Source organism: Otolemur garnettii, unplaced genomic scaffold, assembly GCF_000181295.1.
Source record: "Otolemur garnettii isolate 467f Iridium unplaced genomic scaffold, OtoGar3 scaffold00086, whole genome shotgun sequence".
In the NCBI taxonomy this organism is placed as follows: Eukaryota; Metazoa; Chordata; class Mammalia; order Primates; family Galagidae; genus Otolemur; species Otolemur garnettii.
In genome coordinates, this window is record NW_003852481.1 from 177,690 (window position 1) to 198,933 (window position 21,244).

The 21,244-nt window shown below is 39.7% G+C and overlaps 2 protein-coding genes across 2 annotated transcripts in view; one reads left to right on the forward strand and one right to left on the reverse strand.

The window, feature by feature from the left end:
- Positions 1-8,400, forward strand: part of ACAT1 (acetyl-CoA acetyltransferase 1) — a 24,676-nt gene extending 16,276 nt beyond the window's left edge. The window contains exons 5-11 of the mRNA XM_023516059.1: positions 913-1,056; positions 1,395-1,545; positions 2,459-2,554; positions 4,208-4,321; positions 5,338-5,402; positions 7,579-7,736; positions 8,145-8,400. Coding sequence (XP_023371827.1) covers positions 913-1,056; positions 1,395-1,545; positions 2,459-2,554; positions 4,208-4,321; positions 5,338-5,402; positions 7,579-7,736; positions 8,145-8,265 — 849 coding nt within the window. The 3' untranslated portion in view covers positions 8,266-8,400. The remainder of the gene's footprint in view (positions 1-912; positions 1,057-1,394; positions 1,546-2,458; positions 2,555-4,207; positions 4,322-5,337; positions 5,403-7,578; positions 7,737-8,144) is intronic.
- A 7,459-nt stretch (positions 8,401-15,859) lies between these two features.
- LOC100954112 (protein NPAT) overlaps positions 15,860-21,244 on the reverse strand; it is a 52,304-nt gene continuing 46,919 nt past the window's right edge. The window contains exons 15-18 of the mRNA XM_003794712.2: positions 21,127-21,235; positions 19,547-19,607; positions 18,308-19,442; positions 15,860-16,602 (exon numbers count right to left, since the gene is read on the reverse strand). Of these exons, the coding sequence (XP_003794760.1) occupies positions 16,525-16,602; positions 18,308-19,442; positions 19,547-19,607; positions 21,127-21,235 (1,383 nt within the window). The 3' untranslated portion in view covers positions 15,860-16,524. The remainder of the gene's footprint in view (positions 16,603-18,307; positions 19,443-19,546; positions 19,608-21,126; positions 21,236-21,244) is intronic.

Here is a 21,244-nt window from a genome sequence, read left to right on the forward strand (position 1 = left end):
GAACCCGCCACCTTAGGTGTACGTGGCTGGCGCCTTAGCCGCTTGAGCCACAGGCACCAAGCTGAGATACGGTCTTGCTCTTGCTCAAGCTGGTCTTAAACTCATGTGATCCTCCCACCTCAGCCTCTCTCAGTGTTAGGATTACAGGCATGGGCCACTGTGCCTGTCCTCATTACACATTTTTAGGCCATTCATTTCCTTTGATCATAGTCAGGTGATACAGAGGGTACTCTCTATATTCCCTGTGTAACAAATGTTTAATAAATTCATGTACAGGCTGGGCATAGAGGCTTACACCTGTAATCCCAGCACTCTGGGAGGCTGAAGCAGGTATATTGCTTGAGCTCAGGAGTTCAAGACCAGCCTGAGCAAGAGTGAGATCCTGTCTCTACTAAAAATAGGAAAAACTGGGCATAGCTACTCAAGAAGTTGAGGCAAGAGAATTGTTTGAGCCCAAGAATTTATTTTTTTTGTAGTTTTTTGGCCAGGGTTGGGTTTGAACCTACCACCTCTGGCATATGGAGCTGGTGCCCTACTCCTTTGAGCCACAGGTGCCGCCCTGAACCCAAGAATTTTAAGTGGGCTGTGATGCCAGACACTACCTGGGGTGACAGCCTGAGACTTTGTCTCAGTCAATCAATTCATGTAGAATATTTGGTTGTTGGTACCAGGCACAGTGGCCAGTGCCTATAGTCCCAGCTACTCAGGAGGCTGAGGCAAGAGGATCGCTTGAGCCCAAGTATTTAAACTGTTGTGAGCTATGGTGCCACGGCACTCTACCCAGTGTGACCGAGTGAGACTCTATCTCAGTTGGTCAATCGATGTATGTGGAATATGTTTGTTGGTAGCCGGGTAGGTAAAGGGTTTGCAGCTATTTGAATCGACACTGGTTTCCTCTGTGTTGCTGAGCAGGATGTGATGGTGGCAGGTGGGATGGAGAGCATGTCCAATGTCCCGTATGTCATGAACAGAGGAGCAACACCGTATGGTGGCGTGAAGCTTGAAGATCTGATTGTAAAAGATGGGCTGACCGATGTCTACAATCAGATTCACATGGTAAATGCGATGGAGAAGTGCTGCGACTTGCATGTGCTCGATCCGTGTCTTTCACAAACTGAAGGGCGGGCTTTCTAAATGTTGGTTTTAGCCATTTTAGGAAACGTTTTTCCATGCCTGTTGAAAGAGTGGGGCTCAGTTGTTAATAAAATTGCCCTACACTTGAATAGGGCATTTTCTGACTTCTCAAATAGCAACTTCTGGGCTAATTCAAGTATTTGAAGAAAAGACATGTTTTAAGTATACTTTAAGAAAACTCGTGCTAACTATTATTTTTTAAGTTAATAGATATTTTTAAAATGACTTAACTAATTTTAAATTACTCCAACTTTTATCAGGGCAACTGTGCTGAGAACACAGCAAAGAAGCTGAATATTACACGAGAGGAACAGGACACTTACGCTATTAATTCTTACACCAGAAGCAGAGCAGCATGGGACGCTGGAAAATTTGGAAATGAAGTTATTCCCGTCACAATTACAGTAAAAGGTACATTTGAACTTTTAATAGATTTTATGTTGCTGAATTGTTTACATTTTAAATTAGGGCCTTATTATCTTTGTTCATTTCAACTGAGGACACTGATGCTTCTGCTTATGGTTACTAAAGGGAAGAGGTGCCAGTTCAGAGGTAATATATTTAAACTCAATTTAATGTCAGATTTCTGTCTGATTAAAGATCCACTAAGCATATTAATTTGAGAGATACATTTATTAAAACTCACATAAATGGCAACAACATAGTAGCTTAAGTAAAAAAGGGAATTCATTGGAAGGGTACTGGGGGGTACATCCCAGAACTGAAGGATGAACAGCAGCAACCAGTCCACCCTGCGAGCTCCAAGGATTGGAGCTGGTGCTCAGCTCTGGTGGGATGTGCCCCCCCCCCCCCCAATCCCTGCAGCTTCTGTGCTTTCTTCCCTTAGGCTTTCTGAAGTTGCTGCTTCCATCTCTAGGGTCATATTCAAGTGGCAGGGTTCTCCCTCAAGGAGGAAAGGAGTGTCTTCAACAATTCCAGCAGAACAATCTATAGTAAAGCCTTATTAACTTGGTGTAGTTACATACCTACTATAGAAATGATCACTACACTCTGGAGGATAGAATACTAGAATCCTGAGCTGACCCCACATAAATCAGACATCTACACCTGGGGTCAGGAGAGTGATCGAGAGTTATACAAGGGGCCTGAGAGAGAAGAGAAGGGGATGTGGATGTGTAGAAGATTTAAATTTTGTTAAGCTACTTAACAAGCTCTTCTGTAGGACGGTAACATAATAGAGGGAACGGGCAGTGGATTCTAGGTTAGTGTTTCTTCCGGGTGCTGCCAGGCACCGTGTGCAGAAGCTTTTTGCTGTAATGACTAATTGTCTAGGTGGTGATTACTTAAAATACTTTCGTTTTAGGTAAACCAGATGTCGTGGTGCAAGAAGATGAAGAATATAAACGTGTTGATTTTAGCAAAGTTCCAAAGCTGAAGACAGTTTTCCAGAAAGAAAATGGTTAGTGTTAAGAAATGAAGAGTAAGAAAAAATTGAGTCACTACACCATTTCTACTTCGGAATTGCCTAAGGATTTAAAAAAAAGTAATTCTAGAAATCATCTAGGTCAGGGTTGTCCAACCTGCAGCCTGCATGCTAATTTTGTGAGGACTGTTTTTGCTAATCAGCTTTCCTTAGTGTTTGTGTATTTAATGTGTGGCCCAAGACAACTTTTTTTTCTGAGACAGAATCTGCTCTGTTGCCCTGGGTAGAGTGAAGTGGCATCATAGCTCATAGCAACCTCAAACTCCTGGGTTTGAGTGATCCTCTTCCCTTAGCCTCCCAAGTAGCTGGGACTACAGAGGTTTCTTTTGCTCAGGCTAGTCTTGAACTCCTGACCTCAGTCAATCCACCTGCCTCAGCCTCCCAGAGTGATAGGATGAAGCCTCCCCAAGACATTGTGCCTGGTCTGTAAGACAACTCTTATTCTTCTAGTGTTCAGCAGAAAAAAGAAAAAAAAACCACAACAGGTTAGACACCCCAACAGGTGTTACTTAACATTTTCTGTGTATTAGGTTCAGTGCTCATACCTCAGTGATTAGGGCTTTGGTCATATGCACTGAGACTGGTGGGTTTGAACCCGGCCCAGGCCTACTAAAAAACAACTACAAAAAAACCAGCTGGGCATTGTAGTGGGTGCCTGTAGTTCCAGATACTTGGGAGGCTGAAGCCAAAGAATCACCTGAGGCCAAGAATTTGAGTTTGCTGTGAGCTGTGACAGCACAGCACTCTACCCAGGGCGACAAAGTGAGACTCTTCTCAAAAAAAAAAAAAAAAGAAGAAAAAAACCATTTTCAGTATATTATACTCAAGTGAGATTACTTCAGAATGTATTTAAAATTTTGAAAATTTATTTATACCTTCAATATATAAATCCTGGGAAGAGACTGTGGAACATGACTATGAGATTCAGTTCTTCACATGTAGCAGTATGGCCTTTATTGACATTTAAAAAGACCCCAGTTTTACTGACATAATTCACCATAAAATTCTCCTGGTACCGTGGGTTTTAATATTTGTTGACATTTAACTCCCAGAGATTCTAGACAGATCTGATTTTGGTAGTGATTTGAAAAATACAGTGGGTATCTGCTCTATTTTGGATAAGCAGCGTTAGACTCTAGAGAAAAAAGTGAACTATCTTTTTTTTTTTTTTTATTTCCACCCCACCCCGAACTATCTTTTAAGCGTGGCAAACCACCATTTACCTAGTGCCATTATGTATGTGCTCCTGGGGTGGCTTTCAGAAAACTATTACTAAAAACTAACACAAAAAGGCTTTCTCTGTCTTTAGCTATGTACATGCTTCCCAAGGGCAGGCATTATCTCCACCCATATGTGTGATTTCTTTATATATTTAGCAACCCAGGCAACCCTCTGTAGGTGTATGTTAACACATTGACTCCCACACTAGAAATCAAAACTTTTTCCTTGGGGCCCCTGTGGCAGCACCTATGTAAAAAGATGAATGAGTTACGTATGCTTCAGGAGGCCCCAGGCTCAAAACTAGCGTGAGTTACATACAACTAAGTGACAGTTAATGTGTTAAATTGAACCAAATGAATTCCGTGTGAAGAAGGTGTGATTTGACTTCATGCTCACTGTTGCTTTCAGGCACAGTCACAGCTGCCAACGCCAGCACACTGAACGACGGCGCAGCTGCTGTGGTTCTGATGACTGCAGATGCAGCCAAGAGACTCAATGTGAAGCCACTGGCGAGAATCGCAGGTAGAAAATGTTCTGCCCTTGTTTATTTCTGAACATCTGTAAACTGTTCCTGAAGTTGAGTTTCCTTGTTGGAATACTGAAGTTGGAAGCTGGTTACTTTTGTCTGTGTATTTTGTGACAGAATTTAACTGACTTGTGTTCAGTTGAGATGGAAACTCCTTTAATGTTTTTGTTATATGTTGTTTTACATATGAGTAAGCTTTAAAAAGCTTTTCCTATTCTATATGATGAGTGGGGGAAAGTGAAGTACATGCTGTATCCCAGAGGTCAGCCAGGTAGAATACAAAAAAATGTGGGATCAGGAGTCTACGAATAATGAAATCTAGGGGTTCTGGTTTTTCTTAACTATGTGGCCTTGGGTAAACCTTTCAATCTCCTTTGGCCTATTTTTAACTAAGTCTGTTTTCCCTTCTTCTTAAGGATTTAAAAAAATGGTATTTATTACTTTATGAAAACTTTCTAACATCATGTTGATTCTTAGCTTACATTATGATTTCTTTTTTTCTTTTTTGTTGGAGTTTGGCCAGGGCTGGGTTTGAACTTACCACCCTCGGTATGTGAGACTGGCTCCCTATTCACTGAGCCACAGGCGCTGTCCACATTATGATTTCTTCACCTCAGCCGCCATTGACGTTTCATACTAAATAATTCCTTGTAGGGCTGTTGTGTATATTGTAGGATGTTTAGCAGCTGTCAGTGGCATTCGACCTGTTGTGACAATCAGGTATCTCTCTAGACACAGGTAGTGAAGTTTTGAAGTCTTAAAAGAAACATTTTTTAGGCAGGGCCGGTGTTCCTATAGGCAAATTCTCCTGAGTCTCCTTTCAACAAAAATCAGTGTCCTAGATGACTGGCTGAATTTTATAAAGAGCAGAATCTTTGAACAGGAAGAAATGTATTTACACATAGGGATTAGGAAACTTGCATATGATGGATTAACTTGGCTTTTATACACTACATATAACAGATATTGCTTTGGGTGATTATAAAGATGTTAACTACCTATTTTTTTACAGCGTTTGCTGATGCTGCTGTAGAACCTATTGATTTTCCAGTTGCACCTGCATATGCTGTACCCAAGGTGAGAACAAAGTGATGGGCTGTGGCCCAGGATTCCATTATGCCAACTTCTGGTTTGCTTATACCATGTACTAAGTTTTTATATTTCAAAATTATTCATCTGCTATACCAGAGAGATAGCTTAGTTTTGAATCTTTCCATGTCTGAAAATAATAAAAGCAACAAGGACAACAACAAAAAGCCTACAAACAGATCTTCAGTAGAACAGATAAAAACCACGTAACTAAATTACTTGTTAGTATGATGCTGAACTCACACACTAGATGTGGTAACCACAAAGGGGAGGCTGGTGATTCCAATCTAAAATTCAAAGCAAATAGTCATTTCTAGAAGTCTTCATCCTAAAGGGGATTGCCAGCAGCAGGGTTTAGAGTAAATAGTAAAACTAGAGACAGAAAACCTACATATTCCAAATTGTCACAGGTGCTGTCAAAGGCAGAAATAACCAAATCTCTGTGGGAAATTGCTAAGGGGTCACAGAAAAAGACAGAGTGCTGAGGAAGTTTGGAGTCCAGGGTTCTCGTAAGTCTCAGCAGATATTCCTTGAAAGTGAATTTCTAAGAGCACACCCTGATTAAAAAAAGAGCAAAATTAGTAGGGAAGAAGGATCAGAAACAGTGGGGAATGGGTGGTGGGTAATGATTTGTCCAGAGTTGGTTGATCTCAGAAAGTGACAGAAGTAGGTTTGGCGCCTGTAGCACAGTGGTTATGGCACCAGCCACATATACCAAGGCTGGCAGGTTCAAACTCAGCCTGGGCCTGCTAAACAACGATAACTGCAACAAGAAATAGCCGGGCATTGTGGTAGGCACCCGTAGTGCCAGCTACTTGGGAGGCTGAGACAAGAGAATCGCTTGAGCCCAAGAGTTTGAGGTTGCTGAGAGCTGTGATGCCACAGCACTCTACTGAGGGTGACAAAGTGAGACTCCATCTCAAAAAATAAATAAATAAAAAGTTACAGAAGTATATAACTTCTGGAAGTAAATGCATCACATTAGGAAGCAAGAATAAATAGTTCTGGGTTCTTTTTTTTTTATTGAATGGTAACTATGTACATTAATGCACTTCTGGAGTACAGTATGGGGTTTTCACACACAATCCAAAACACTTCCATCAAACTGGTTAACATACCCTTTATGTCATTTTCTTAGTTATTATTTTAAAACATTCACATTCTACTCTTAGAAAGATTCACTTGTACCCTTGTAAGATAAACCTCAGAAGTGATCCCTTCAATCCCCCTCCCTCCACCCATTCCCCCTCCCTTCTCTCTCCCCGTATTCTTAGGCTGTTATTAGGTTATAGCTTTCATATAAAAGGTATAAATTAGTTTCATAATAGGGGTGTGTACATTGGATACTTTTTCTTCCATTCTTGTGATACTTTGCTAAGTAGTTCTGGGTTCTAAAGGTGGAAGCCAGTTCCTGACCCTGACGGCTACAAAAGTAGATATATCTGGGTACCATATTTTGTCTTGTGCTGTTGGAACAGAGGAAGGTATATGAGCTGTACAGCTTAGAAAGCTACTTTAGCTCACTAGTAGAGAAGGAGGAGGAAGAGTTTCATGCTTATTGTTGACTACAACAAAATTTCTTCTCTAAAGAAAAAGAGAACTAGCAATGTTTTATAAACATATTAATGTAAGGATAATCACTAGCACAAAAAACACCTTCCTGCATAGCTGAGGATCTGCCAGAAACAAAGCAGATTATATGGTGAAAGACTTTAAATACATGATTTACCATGGAGATATAATAAATGTGTCTCAGATAACCCCACAGCAACTTCTATAAAGTAGAAACTGCAGAACAATGGATGCCAAGAACACATAAGCCAAGAGGGCTGATAGACACCTGTAGGCACAGCCACATCACCCAGCAGATCTTTACAGTAATAGAAAACATCATATATCCCCAAAGAGAAAATATACCTTCTTTTCAAGTATCTGTGGAATGTTCTTTATCTCCTCAAAACAGACACAAAGTAATACAAACAAAATTCTTTGATTATAATGCAGTAAGATGAGAATTTAAAGGGCTTCTTCTACCTGAAGCTAATAACCTCTATATTTAAATAATCATCAAAGAGAAATATACCCCAAAATTGTTGAATTTCACAGAAACAATGAAAGTAAGTTGTTGCTGTTTGAACATCATTTGTCTTTTAAAACATTTTAGGTTCTTAAAGATGCAGGATTGAAAAAAGAAGATATAACAATGTGGGAAGTAAATGAAGCCTTTAGTTTGGTTGTACTGGCAAACATTAAAATGCTGGAGATCGACCCCCAGAAAGTGAATATCAATGGAGGAGCTGTTTCCCTGGGTCATCCAATTGGGTAGGTAAAATCATAAATCACTATCTCGGTCAATAGCTGCCTTTGTACGCCTGTCTGAACTTAAAGTGCTTCCTAATTCCTATTGCTCTTGTTGTCACAGTTTTCCCTCCCCACTCACCCTTCATAAGGCAAAAACCACTTCTGATAGATGGGTATCCAGCACTGAACTCAGAAATCGGTCACATCTGTTGCTTGAAACCTAATAGTGTTTTATGCTGAAGAAAAATAACCTTAGCACTAAAGTCTATGCTCGGGCTTTTAAAAGAGCTGTAACTCTCCCTGAAACAAGTCTCAAGTTTTAAGAAAAGTAGTTCATTTAGTTATAATGGTTAATAAGGTTTTCACGAATTTAATTTGTACTCAAATTCTGTACTTCATTAAAAAACCAAAATGCTTTCTTAATCCTAGGATGTCCGGAGCCAGGATTGTTGTTCATTTGACTCATACCTTGAAGCAAGGAGAATATGGTCTTGCCAGTATTTGCAACGGAGGAGGAGGTGCCTCTGCTCTGCTAATTGAGAAGCTGTAGACACCCTCTGCTGCGTAAGGAGATAACCCACACTGTGCGATTTACCTGGGGTCAGCTTATAGTTAAAATAAGCTGTTTCATTTTTTAATTGTTTTCTATTTTAACTTTTTTAAATAAAAATGAACAAATCCTAAAGCCTTTTGAAATTAAAAATAAACTTCTTTGCTTTAATTATTTTTTGTAATCTTTAAAAGTTTGCTACTTTTTAAAACATTGAGTATATACTATTTGAAATATCAGTGCAATATTAGTGACTTGAGTAGGTAGAAACTTCCATTTGATGGAAAAAATGATTTGTTTATGGGGACTGTTGAAGGTGAAATGAATGTTATTTGTAGGTAATTTATATTTAGTAGACTCTTTAAGAGCTATTTTGGACAAACTAGCAGAAACCACCGACAGATTGTGCACAGTAGTATTGGAAATATACTTGAAGCCCATGGTCTAGTGTGGGGGCAACTTCTCATAACCTCCACATTCAGGGTGGGGCGGACAGGGAGGTCGAACTGAGAAAAGCCTGGGGCTTGGGCTCTGGATTACTAATGCAGCACAATAATTTGGAAAAATGGTGGAAACTGATAAGCTGAATGAATTTGTAAACAAGGGAGAGACTGCCTGTTCTTCAGCAGGACAGACCACAGTATGAGTACAGTACACTACATTTCATCTGGAAAAATTTTAAAACACTATAGGCAGAGGCTGTGCACATCAACTTCAACTGTGGCTCTGAAAAGAGAAACCCCCCCACTTAGGGGGTGGGAGGAGAGAGGGCAGCAAAGGTCATTGTGTATACATTTTTTTTTTTTTTTTGAGATAGAGTTTTAGTCACTCTCGGTAGAGTGCTCTGGCATCACAGCTCATAGCAACCTCAAACTCTTGGGCTCGAGTGATCCTCTTACCTCAGCCTCCTGAGTAGCTGGGACTATAGGCACCCACTACAATGACCAGTTATTTTTAGATTGCTCAGGTAGTCCACCCGCTTCAGCCTCCCAGAGTGCTAGGATTACAGGTATCAGCCACTGGGCCCAGCCCTGGATCTTTATCTTTGAAGGAACAAAAATGACAATATATAAAAAGAACAATTATTTTTTGGATTCAGAGGAAGAGTATTTTCAAAAATATCTGTGGCAATCACATCTAACTTTTGAGGCTCATGTTCTAAGTATAAAGCTTTGTTTATATTAATGCATGTAATCATAAAAACTTCTAAAAGTAGGTACCATTATTATCTCCATTTTACAGATAAGAAAATTCAGGCATAAAATAGCTAAACAAATAGCTGAGGTAAATTCAAGTTTGTCTAGCTCCAGAGCCCAAGTTCTTTTTTTTTTTTGAGACAGAGCCTCAAGCTGTCACCCTGGGTAGAGTGCTGTGGCATCATAGCTCACAGTAACCTCCAACTCCTGGGCTCAAGTGAGTTTCCTGCCTCCACCTCCCAAGGAGCTGGGACTACAGGCGCCTGCCACAACGCCCAGCTATTTTTTGGTTGCTGCCATCGTTGTTTGGCGGGCCTGGGCTGGATTTGAACCTGCCAGCTCAGGTGTACGTGGCTGGCGCCTTAGCCGCTTGAGCCACAGGCACCGAGCCAGAGCCCAAGTTCTTAACTAACTTACTATGCGTTACTTTACCTTTCCATAATTTCAATAAATGTGCCCCAACCTTTAAGAACTTTAAATTGAACCAGGACCTAGGTAAAATACAGGAAATCAAGACTACGTCACAATACTTCAGTGAAGATAAGTAGAATACTGCACCCAAACGTCAGTGGTCTGCAGAATGTGTGGAAACACTTGGATAATTCTGGAAAAAAATGGAGGAAGAGAGAAAAGATACAGAACAAATAAATGGTGTTTCTTAAAACAATAACCCAAAATAATAGAGAATATAAAGATATGGCTCATGTCTGTAATCAAAGCACTCTGGGAGACTGAGGCAGGTGCATTGCTTGAGCTCAGGAGTTCAAGACCAGCCCAAGCCAAGAGTGAGATAAAAACTAGCCAGATGTGGTGGGTACATGTAGTCCCAGCAACTCAGGAAGCAAGGCATAAGGATGGCTTGAGCCCAAGGGTTTGAGGTTGCTATGAGCTATGATGACACCCGGCCAACAGAGTGAGAATCTGTCTCAAAAGAAAAAAAAAATGAAGATAATAAGAAAATTCAGATTTTTAAGTCCTAAGTGGGAAGATTTTTAAAAAAAAATTTTTTGAGACAGTCTCACTCTGTTGCCTCCCAGAGTTCTAGGATTACAAGTGTGAGCCTCCCCTAAGTGGGAAGATTTTATTTTTATTTTTTTGAGACAGAGTTTCACTTTGTCACTCTGGGTAGAGTGCCATGGCATCATGGCTCTCAGCAACCTCAAACTCTTGAGCTCGAGCAATTGTCTCACCTCAGCCTCCTAAGTGGCTGGGAATATAGGTGTAAATCATTACAGGCGTGAGCCACCATGCCTGGCCTCACTAATGGACTTCTAAACAGTATTCCAATACAATTTTAATTTGAAATGTGATTCTAAAGTTAATCAAGTAGCATAAAAGAGGTGAATACTTAAAAAAACAATAGTAGTAATAGACATAAATCTATAATGATTTAATGATTAAAAATAATCATTAAACATGAAAAATAATGATTTTTTTCCAGAATTATCCAAGTGCTTCCACACATTCTGCAGACCACTGACGTTTGGGTGCAGTATTCTACTTATCTTCACTGAAGTATTGTGACGTAGTCTTGATTTCCTGTATTTTACTGAGGTCCTGGTTCAATTTAAAGTTCTTACTATACCTGGCTAGTTTTTCAGTTTTTAGTAGAGATGGAGTCTTGTTCTTGCTCAGGCTAGTCTCCAACTCCTGAGCTCAAGTGATCCAACCGCCTCAGTTTCTCAGAGTACGGATTATAGGTGTGAACCATTGCACCCCGCCTAAGTGGCAAGATTTTAAAGAGCATTATTTTATTGGCAATGTTAGGAGAAAATCATACATATTAAGATATTCTGAAGAAAATATATTAAGGGGAAAAAAAATCCCTCAAACAGGGTGGTGCCTGTGGCTCAAAGGAGTAGGGCACTGGCCCCATATATTGGAGGTGGTGGGTTCAAACCCAGCCCCAGCCAAAAATTGTAAAAAAAAAAATCCCTCAAACATGTAGGTAGAAAAATAGGTAGCCTTAGTCCTTATTTTCTGATAAAGTGTCTCAGCCACATAAGAGGTTAGAAAACAGCGCACTCTGCTGTTTGCTCCAAAAATGACAAGAGCTTAGCCAGGCAAGGTAGCCTGTATGTGTAGTCCCAGCTACTCAGGAGGCTGAGTTGGGAGGACTACTACTGTTCAGGAGTTCCAGAATAGCCTGGGCAATAGCAAGACACTGTCTCAAAAAAAAAAAAAAAAAAAGCAGGTATGTGAGTTTTTCATTTTTTAAATGGCTAGGGATGAGCTGGTTAAGGAGGAAAAGTAGGGGTGAAATATATCTACTAAATAAAAGTAAATACCAGTAGGATGAGTTCTACATTTTTTTTGGAGACAGTCTCACTTTGTCACTCCTGGTAGAGTGCCATCGTGTCTTAGCTCACAGCAACCTCAAACTCTTGGGCTCAAGTGATCCTCTTGCCTCAGCCTCCCAAGTTGCTGGGATTACAGGCACCCACCAGAATGCCCAGCTATTAAAATTTTTTAAGAGGTGGGTTCTTGCTCTTGCTCAGGCTGGTCTGGAATTCCTGAGCTCAAGTGATCCACCCAGCTCAGCCTCCCAGAGTGCTAGGATTACAGGCATGAGCCACCACGCCTGGCCTCACTAATGGACTTCTAAACAGTATTCCAATACAATTTTAATTTGAAATGTGATTCTAAAGTTAATCAAGTAGCATAAAAGAGGTGAATACTTAAAAAACAATAGTAGTAATAGACATAAATCTATAATGATTTAATCAATAGCATATACTGATTTATATGTCATCATATACTGTATGTATTCTGTATATAAATTTAATATGGGCCCCAATCCTTGATCATATACCTTTGGGTTAGCTAGGGTTCATAATTCAGAATTTTGGAGATCTAAAAAATAACTCAATGTATATGTACGATATACTACCAGTTGAGTCTGAAATAGTAATCAAAAATTACTTTTATAGTAAACTATGAATTTTCACACCAAATGATATAAAACTGTAAACACCTCCCATGTCATCTCAGGTCAGGTTTTGCCAGGAAATGAGTTGTTTGTTGTTAAACATAAGGGAAAACCTGGTTTTCAGAACATTTTGGATTTTAGAATTATGAAGAAACTATAAATCAGTATAGGAGAAGAGAACATTATAAATAAATGAGTGGGGAAAGGGAAATTTTTTTTCTACTCGCCCTGGGTACAGTGCCATGACGTCACAGCTCACAGCAACCTCAAACTCTTGGGCTTAAGTGATCCTCTTGCCTCAGCCTCCCAAATAGTTGGGATTACAGGTGACTGCCACAATGCCCAGCTATTTTTTGGTTATAGTTTGGTGGGCTGGGCTGGATTTGAACCCACCAGCTCCTATGTATGTGGCTGGTGCCCTAGCTGCTTGAGCTACAGGCGCTGAGCTGGGAAATCTTATTTTAACAAGCTGAGTAAATGGTTAAATAGTGGGGTGGGGTGGGGGGAGAATGTACTTTGAGCCTTTCCTCATACCAGGTATCAAAAATAATATATGGATTAGGAAGTAACTCCTAATTCTAACATAACAAGAAACAAAAACTTAGGCTCGGTGCTTGTGGCTCAAGCGGCTAAGGCGCCAGCCACATACACCTAAGGTGGCAGGTTCGAATCCCCAGCCTGGGCCTGCCAAACAACAATGACGGCTGCAACCAAAAAATGGCCAGGCATTGTGGCGGGTGCCTGTAGTCCCAGCTACTTGGGAGGCTGAGGCAGGAGACTCGCTTGAGCCCAGGAGTTGGAGGTTGCTGTGAGCGTGATGCCATGGCAGTCTACCCAGGGGGGATAGCTTGAGGCTTCGTCTCAAAAAAAAAAAAAAAGAAACAAAAACTTAGAAACAAGTGATGATATACCAGTGATAGTCCTCTGGCAAGGGATGAGGATGTTCTATGTAAGAAATGACGATTTGATGGTAAGAATGTAAACTGATAAAAATTTTCTAGCAGAATCTGGCAGTGTATTGAGATCCTTTAAAAAATGTACACTAACTTTTTTTTTTGAAGCAGTGTCTTACTTTGTCACCTTTGGTGGAGTGCAATGGTGTCATAGCTCATAGCAACCTCCAACTCTTGGGCTCAAGGGATCCTTTTGACTCAGTCTCCCCGAGTAGCTGGGACCATAGGCACCTGCCACAATGCCCAGGTATATTTAGAAATGGGGTCTTGCTGTGACTCAGGCCGGTCTCAAACTCCTGAATGTTAGGACTATAGGCATGAGCCAGGACGACCAGCCATACACTTAACTTTAGTAACAATGTTTATTTATAAAAACTGTGGTTTTGTAACAACTAAAATCTGGAAAGGCTGGGCATGCTGGCTCATGCCTGTGATCATAGCACTCTGCGAGTCTGGGGCAGGACTGCTTGAGCTCAGGGGTTAGAGACAAGCCTCAGCATCAGCAAGATCTCTACTAAAACTATGAAAATTAGCCAGGCATTGTGGTGGATGCTGAAGCTTCTAGTCTCAGCTACTTATGGGGCTGAGACAGGAGGACAGCTTGAACCAAGGAGTTTGAGGTTGCTGTGAGGGAGGCTGACACCATGACACCCTAACCTGGGTAACAGAGTGAGACTTTGTCTCCCCCTGAAAAGTGCCCTTCCTATTCTCCCTAATAGTCATGACATCTAGCTTTTGCCCAAACGCTGATGGATTCTTTCTCATGTGCAATTTTAACACACTATAGTTCTAACAATATCCAAGGCTAAAATATTTTAATGACAAGACTTCTCAGTTGTGGCACACACCGACTACACTAATCACTAAGTAATGGATGAATTGTAGTCTGGATTCTTACATAAAGTTAAGAAAAATACCCATGAATTTTTGTTCATGATCTATTTTAACCCTGAAATGGAGTCACGGGGCATCTGAGTATTGAAATAGATTATAACAGTACAATTGGGCTCGGCGCCTGTAGCTCAAGTGGCTAAGGCACCAGCCACATACACCTAAGGTGGCGGGTTCGAATGCCCGGGCCCGCCAAACAAAACAATGATGGCTGCAACCAAAAAATAGCCGGGCATTGTGGTGGGCGCCAGTGGTCCCATCTACTTGGGAGGCTGAGGCAGGAGACTCGCTTGAGCCCAGGAGTTGGAGGTTGTTGTGAGCTGTGATGCCACAGAACTCTACCTAGGGGGACAGTCTGAGGCTCTGTCTCAAAAACAAAACAAAACAAACAAACAAAAAAACCCAGTACAATTGTACAATTATGTCCAGGACATCTGGACTTTTAAAGTTGGATGGGGATTATAGATTTGCTCTTGAAGATAAACAGAAGCTCCAAGTAAAAGTTGCCTTTGGACCTTATCTAGAAGTTCTGGGCTAGTTAATAAAGAATCTTGAACAAAGTAACTTGTTTTATTTGTCTATGAATTCTCAGTACCCAGCAACACATAAATACGAATCTAATGAGAAGAAAATCTGTAATTTTCAGCATTATATCAACTCTCCAAAAATAGTACACAAAATTGATATGCAAAGGAATTTAATCAAAGTTTCTAAACAAGACTGCCAATGTAAAGTAGTTCAAACTTTTGAGTTAATGAAAATATTTATTCAGACCTAACTGTGGTACAGTATCCAGTAGAGTTAAATAAACATTAATGGTATGATATTCAGTTCCTTAGGAATAGACTATTGACACATCATAAGAATTTCTTACATCATATATTTTTGCAGTAATGTGCAGCAATTAAGACGACATGATTTCTGCATTGAGAAATGTTATGCTGGAGTAAGATGAATATTTTTAAAGGCCTAGTACAAAAAATTGATTGAGAAAAGTGACTTTTAAACAAAACATACACTGCAGAAAAAAACCCTAATAAACTGATATTTAATTAAACAGAAAGCACATAAGAGAACATACTTTAATATCTAGGCACAATTGGTCAGGTACTAATTATAATTTCTGTTCTCATTTAAAAGTTTACACCAATTCTTCAATTTAACTGATGTGTATGAATCTGAATACAGAGAAGGCACCTCTCTCACTCTCTTTCAGATCTTTTTGAGAGTAACTATAACGCCCTAAGAGACACACAAAGTATCATATCTAAGTACAGAAATAGTTATTTAACGCATCCCATTTTAGGAGAAACTAAAATATAAAACTATGATTTCTCTTTTTACATCATATGATGGATATGACTTTCTGAAAGAACATCAGAAGATAATCCTCCATACAAACTTTTAATAGAACAGAAGATTTAAATTAAATGTGCATTGGTCACTACTATGTAAAGGGGTCTATGAATTAGTGCAATTCTTTAAATCCCCAGTATTTAGGGGAAGTACATACATACCAACAAATCTCTACCACAAACCAAACTTTTTATGGCTCAATAGTCTAACCACTTAAAGTTCTGTTAAAATTTTTTTTAAATTTATAAATGAAGATCAGAACACTTGATAAATGGTTTACAAAATTCTCTCTTTAAAACAAAGAGAATAAACCACCAGAAGAAATAGTAAAGTGTAAAATTCTAGGAATATAATCTTTACTACTACTGTAAGAAGAGCTGGTATTCACTCCAAAAAAACCCCCATCAAATTGTTGATTTCTGATTAGATACTTTAACCAGTTGAGACGGTTATCATTTCATAGTACTTAGTGGCTATGTATTTAAATGTTTTGCTGAGCAATTACTGAAAGTTATTTATAAGGATAAGCATCATTTCCTTCAAAAAGAAGTTAAGAAAGTATTCCAGATGAATAAGCCTCAGAATTAGGGATCATAAGACGTAAAAAACACAGTGTAAGAACAGTAGGTTGATTTAACCTCTATTTCAACAAATTTATACAATATTTACAATATGCAATTGTCAAAGCTATACAGTTTTGCAGATTGGCTCTACTTACATTTCTGCAAAATTTTTTTCCAAATAAAAATATACCAAATAAGTCTATTTACAAACTAGGAAGCTGCTTCAGAAACAGCATGATTTAGATATAAAGTGAAATTTCAGTACAAAGTGCAGGTCATGCTTTCAGATTCTGTCAATATCCCATTCCCTACACTCAATAGTTTAAGGGATACAGTTTTAAATAGCTACTGTTCTTGTATGTTCAGAATGTTTACTCATCATAATGCAATGATAACAAAAATTTGTCCACATCCATTCCAGCTGGAAATGAACTGGGCAGCTTCTTTTTCTGTCGAAAAAAGAAAAAAAGAAAAAGTTAAAACAAGTTCCAAAAGCTTTCTTATTATATTCACCCAGAACAGTATATTAGGTTCTTCCCTATACTATTAAAATTGCCAATTTTTTTAACTATTAGTATTTTAGTTCTACAGAGAAAGGCAAGTTTTATAAACCCAAAGTTAATTAAATATGGTTCAAGGTACCTTAATGATAGTTTGGGACAAAGACATAACACACATACAAATCCAGAGTGTATGAATATTGAATGAAACAAGATAGAAATGCTTCCTATAAGGTGGTAATTAGTGCTTAGAAAGCTTTTGAGATATTAAGGCACTTACCAAGTTTCAAATATTTAATAAACACTGGGTATTGTATACACACTACATTTAGTCCTCATACTCTAAGACGTATAGTAACACGTCAAATGATGAGGCTGAGATCTGGAGAGGCTACAGACTTCACAGTGGTCACTGGGCCAATAGACAGCAGATGCAGGATTCAAATCCAGACTTGGAGGGCAGCAAAGCCAAGATTCTTTCCTTGATATCAGACTTTATGACATTTTAGACACTTTCTTCTCTTTAATTCATTTACTAAACAGCTGAACGAACTTAAATGAGTTTCATTCATCCCTGTGTTGCCTTCCCATAGACAACCATGGTTAAAATAAAATAGGTAAATTTAATTTTTTCATTGCTCCAACATGTTAATATCTTTAAGGGCCCATGTTAGTGGTGAGACATAAGGGGAAAAAAAAATTCCAAGATCCAAGTAGCAAAGTAGTTTTTTTTGAGACAGAGCCTCAAGCTGTCACCCTGGGTAGCGTGCTGTGCTGTGCTGTCACAGCTCACAGCAACCTCCAATTCCTGGGCTCAAGCCATTCTCCTGTCTCTGCCTCCCAAGTAGCTGGGACTACAGGCACCTGCCACAATGCCTGGCTATTTTTGGGTTGTAGCCATTGTTGTTTGGTGGGCCTGGGCTGGATTTGAACCTGCCAACTCAGGTGTATGTGGCTGGTGCTTCAGCTACAGGGGCCAAGCCATAGTTTTTTATTTGTTAATTCCACATAAAGTGGTTTCCCAGTCTTAAATGACTCCATAATTCTCACAAAAAAATGAGGGTTCTACCAAGACAGAAACAAAACCTTGCTTTTCCCAAGGAAGATGTTTATACATAAGTACCTTAGCAACAGTTTTGAAACTACTATGTTTCACCTAGACAACTTGTGAGTACCACACCGACTGAGAAGCACTGTTATAGAATATATTTTGTTAGGGCCGGGTGTAGTAGCTGGCACATGTAATCCTAACAGTTTGGGAGACTGAAATGAGGGATCACTTTAGGCCAGGAATTCAAGACCAGTCTGGGCAACACAGCAAGACCACAGTCTCTACAAAAAAATACCAACAAACAAACAAACAAAATTAGCAGGGCATGGTGGTACACGCCTCTAGTCCCAGCTACTGAAAGGCTGAGGTAGGAAGATAGCTTAAGCTCAGAAAATCGAGGTTGTGGCAAGCTGGAGTAAAGCTACTGAAGTCTACCCAGGGCAACAGAGGGAGATTCTGTCTCTGAAATTTAAAAAGAACTAAAAAAGTGTATTTTGGCAATCAAAACTATAAAAGCTATTTTGACTATAATAGGTAGTTGTGGCAAAAAGTGCTGAATTCTTGAAAAGGTGTGGCTTTAAAATTAAAACTTTAAAAACTTGCCTTAATTTTCTTCTTTTTCATTGGTATGGATGAATTGGCAAGATTTTTATTAGAAGTACGAGAGGTTCTCTCACGCTCATCTAACTCCTCAATCTTCCGTTTTTTTGTGGTGTTCCTTGAAGATGCTCTGAATTGTTGTGTGTTATCTTTCAGAGGAGTTGCTGAAGTAGTCCTAGAGATGGCTGCTCTGGAGAGAATCATTAAGGTGTGGGCAGCCATGTTTACACTGTTCTCACTGCCTGTCTCACTGGCAGGGCTGCAGGCAGGCAAGTCTGGGGTGACAGGAGGAACCATTACTTTGGATGTGCTACTATCTTCACCAAAACGTCTACTAGAGGGGGCCTTGATGCCATCTGTAGGTTCCTCTTTATGTTTTTCCCCTGCCCCTAAACCAGCTGTCCGGGGCACAGGTAAATCACTATCAGCAAACCGATTTCCTGGGCTGGGCCGATGAACATCCTGCAGCATTTCTGTGGTAACTGAACTGGCAGATTTAGTTTGCTCTTGTTTTAGATCCTTCCCAGCTGCACTTATTGAAATGACGTTTTTACTGTTTGAGGATGTGCCTTGTTTTTTGCTGACTTCTTGCAGGGAAGCTATAGTTTTCTCATTCCGTAGGCCCCCATTTTGCTGCCCAATTGGTAGTTTTGAAGTTTCTGGATTTTTCTGCCTTTCCACATCTCTGCATAATTCATTCTCCTTATTAGCTGTTGCTTTGTGGAAAGATTCGAGCACAACTTCCGTTGGTGAAACTTTCTTTTCTGACTGAGTTTCTCTTCCTGTGGTATGTTGGCTAATGGCTGTTTCTGATTTAGATAAAATCTTAGGTGTAGGAGGTTTCTCTCTCTCTTTTCTGACAGCATTATTAGCAGGGGGTTTTAGGGCAGAGGGCACAGCGGGTGAGTCAAGATTAGGAAAGGAAATTGCATTCCTTTCTTTGTTCTGAGACAGGATCTTATGGTTTGGGCCCTGTGTACTTGCCACAGGGGCAGCAGCACTATCAAAACACAGCACACGCCTGTGGCTTTCAGATGCTTTGCTCGCTGGAGCTACATTCTCTACTGGGAAGGGACCTGTGCTTTCTTCCAATTTTTTTCCAGAGTCTGTGGCCACATTCTTGTCAGAAACTTCAGTTCTACAAGAATAAATAAATAAAATTATTTCTAGCAGCATAAAGAAATCCTTTGTTTTAAATCCGAACATTCAAATGAGCTATAACAGAAACTGCTTTATGCTCACCTTTGTGGAAGACAGCCAACTGAGTGACCTGATGAGTCCACCAAATTATTTACCTGTTTTCCTGGAATTATAAATGAACATTGCTGAGAGAAAGAATATAATCTGAAAGAGGGTGGAACATACTACAACATCATACATCATGTAAAAAATTTAAATTATAGCTAATACATAAAACACTTTTATATACTGGCTTTTAAAAAGCAGCTTTGTAATATATGCAGGATAGTCACTTAGCATTTCTATAAAGGAAGTCTACGTATGGAGCAAATCATTTGCTTTAACTTCAGGCAAATATTACGAATCCAGTTGTTAGACCTAAAAATTACAATAGTCAATGTTCCCCTTAATGTACTCCTTAGATACAGATAATTACTTCAAGAAAGGGACAGATTATACTCATTTAACATTCTGTTCATGTAACTCAGGTCTATAAGTCTGTTAAGAGAGAGTACATGTTCTGGAGTTTTAGCAGCCATATTTTAATATCCTAGAGTTTCAAAGCATTTATGTGGGAAAGCAACAAGAAAGGAAAGCAAAGATGGGATCATGAAGGACCTGGTGTATTATGGAAAAGGTTTGAGGCAATTCTTAAGAGTTAACAAGATCTTCAGGTAGTTCATACACACACTAAAATTTGAAAAGTATTGCTCGAATACAAATACTGTACACAATGCATTCATTAAATGCTTTAAAGCTGCTGGGAAAAACAGAAATTACACTTATGTTGGGATAACTGCAAAGAAGAAACTAAGATTAGCATATAAAAGCTAAAGTTCAACAAAGGAAACAACTTTCTCAGAACTAAAGCTGTTCAGTAACAAAGGTGGCTGCCTGTGACATTTGTTATAAGCAAGGTAAGTAAGATATCACTTGCTGGTGAAAGGGTATAGTGTAGGAGGTTGGCAGGCTGAGTTCCCCGCAGGCCCTTCAATTCAGGGTAAAGCACGCAGGCAGGCCATCCCTGTGCTTCTAATTAAGAAGAAAGGAGTCTGGAGGTTGCCCAGTCAGGTAAATGTCTGCATGACTATCCGTGTGTGGGGAAAATCAGCAGTACAGGCTGGCTGAAACTATCAACTAGTAATTTAGATTAGGGAAGCTAAGATGTCTGCCTGGAGAGCCAAGACTTGCTCTTCTGCACTCTCTTCCACGCACCTGTTATCTGGCTGTTTCAGATGTTCCATTACCCTGTACCCCTGTTTATCCCACCATTACTCTTCACCTCGCCTTCCTGGGGCCATAATCTCCCCTTTCACATTTTTTAACCTTGACTGCTGTACATTCCTGCATGTTTATTCTGTTGCTGTAATCAATAAAAGACAACTGAGAAGCAGGACCGGGGATGCTTTGCTTCAGGCTGCCCCCTAGCACATGAAATGGTATGTGTCATTTCAGGCTTCCAGGCTTTATGATATAGTTTGGTGTACTTGATTTTTCCAGCACTGTCTTCCTTGTTGATCACTGTCCCAAGTTGGGGTCCATGAGATCCCCAACAGTATACATATTCACAAAGAAGATATTCAGGTGATGCTGAGAACATATAGAGACGTAAGGTTGATATTAATAAATTAAAAAACGGGTACCTAAACAAGGCTTGTTTCTTAGTCCCTGAGCCTTCTGAGATTTTGGAGGGATAGAAAATTGAAGATTACTTCTACTGGATACAGGTGCTGCCAAAGGCATATGAAGGACCTAGAAGAG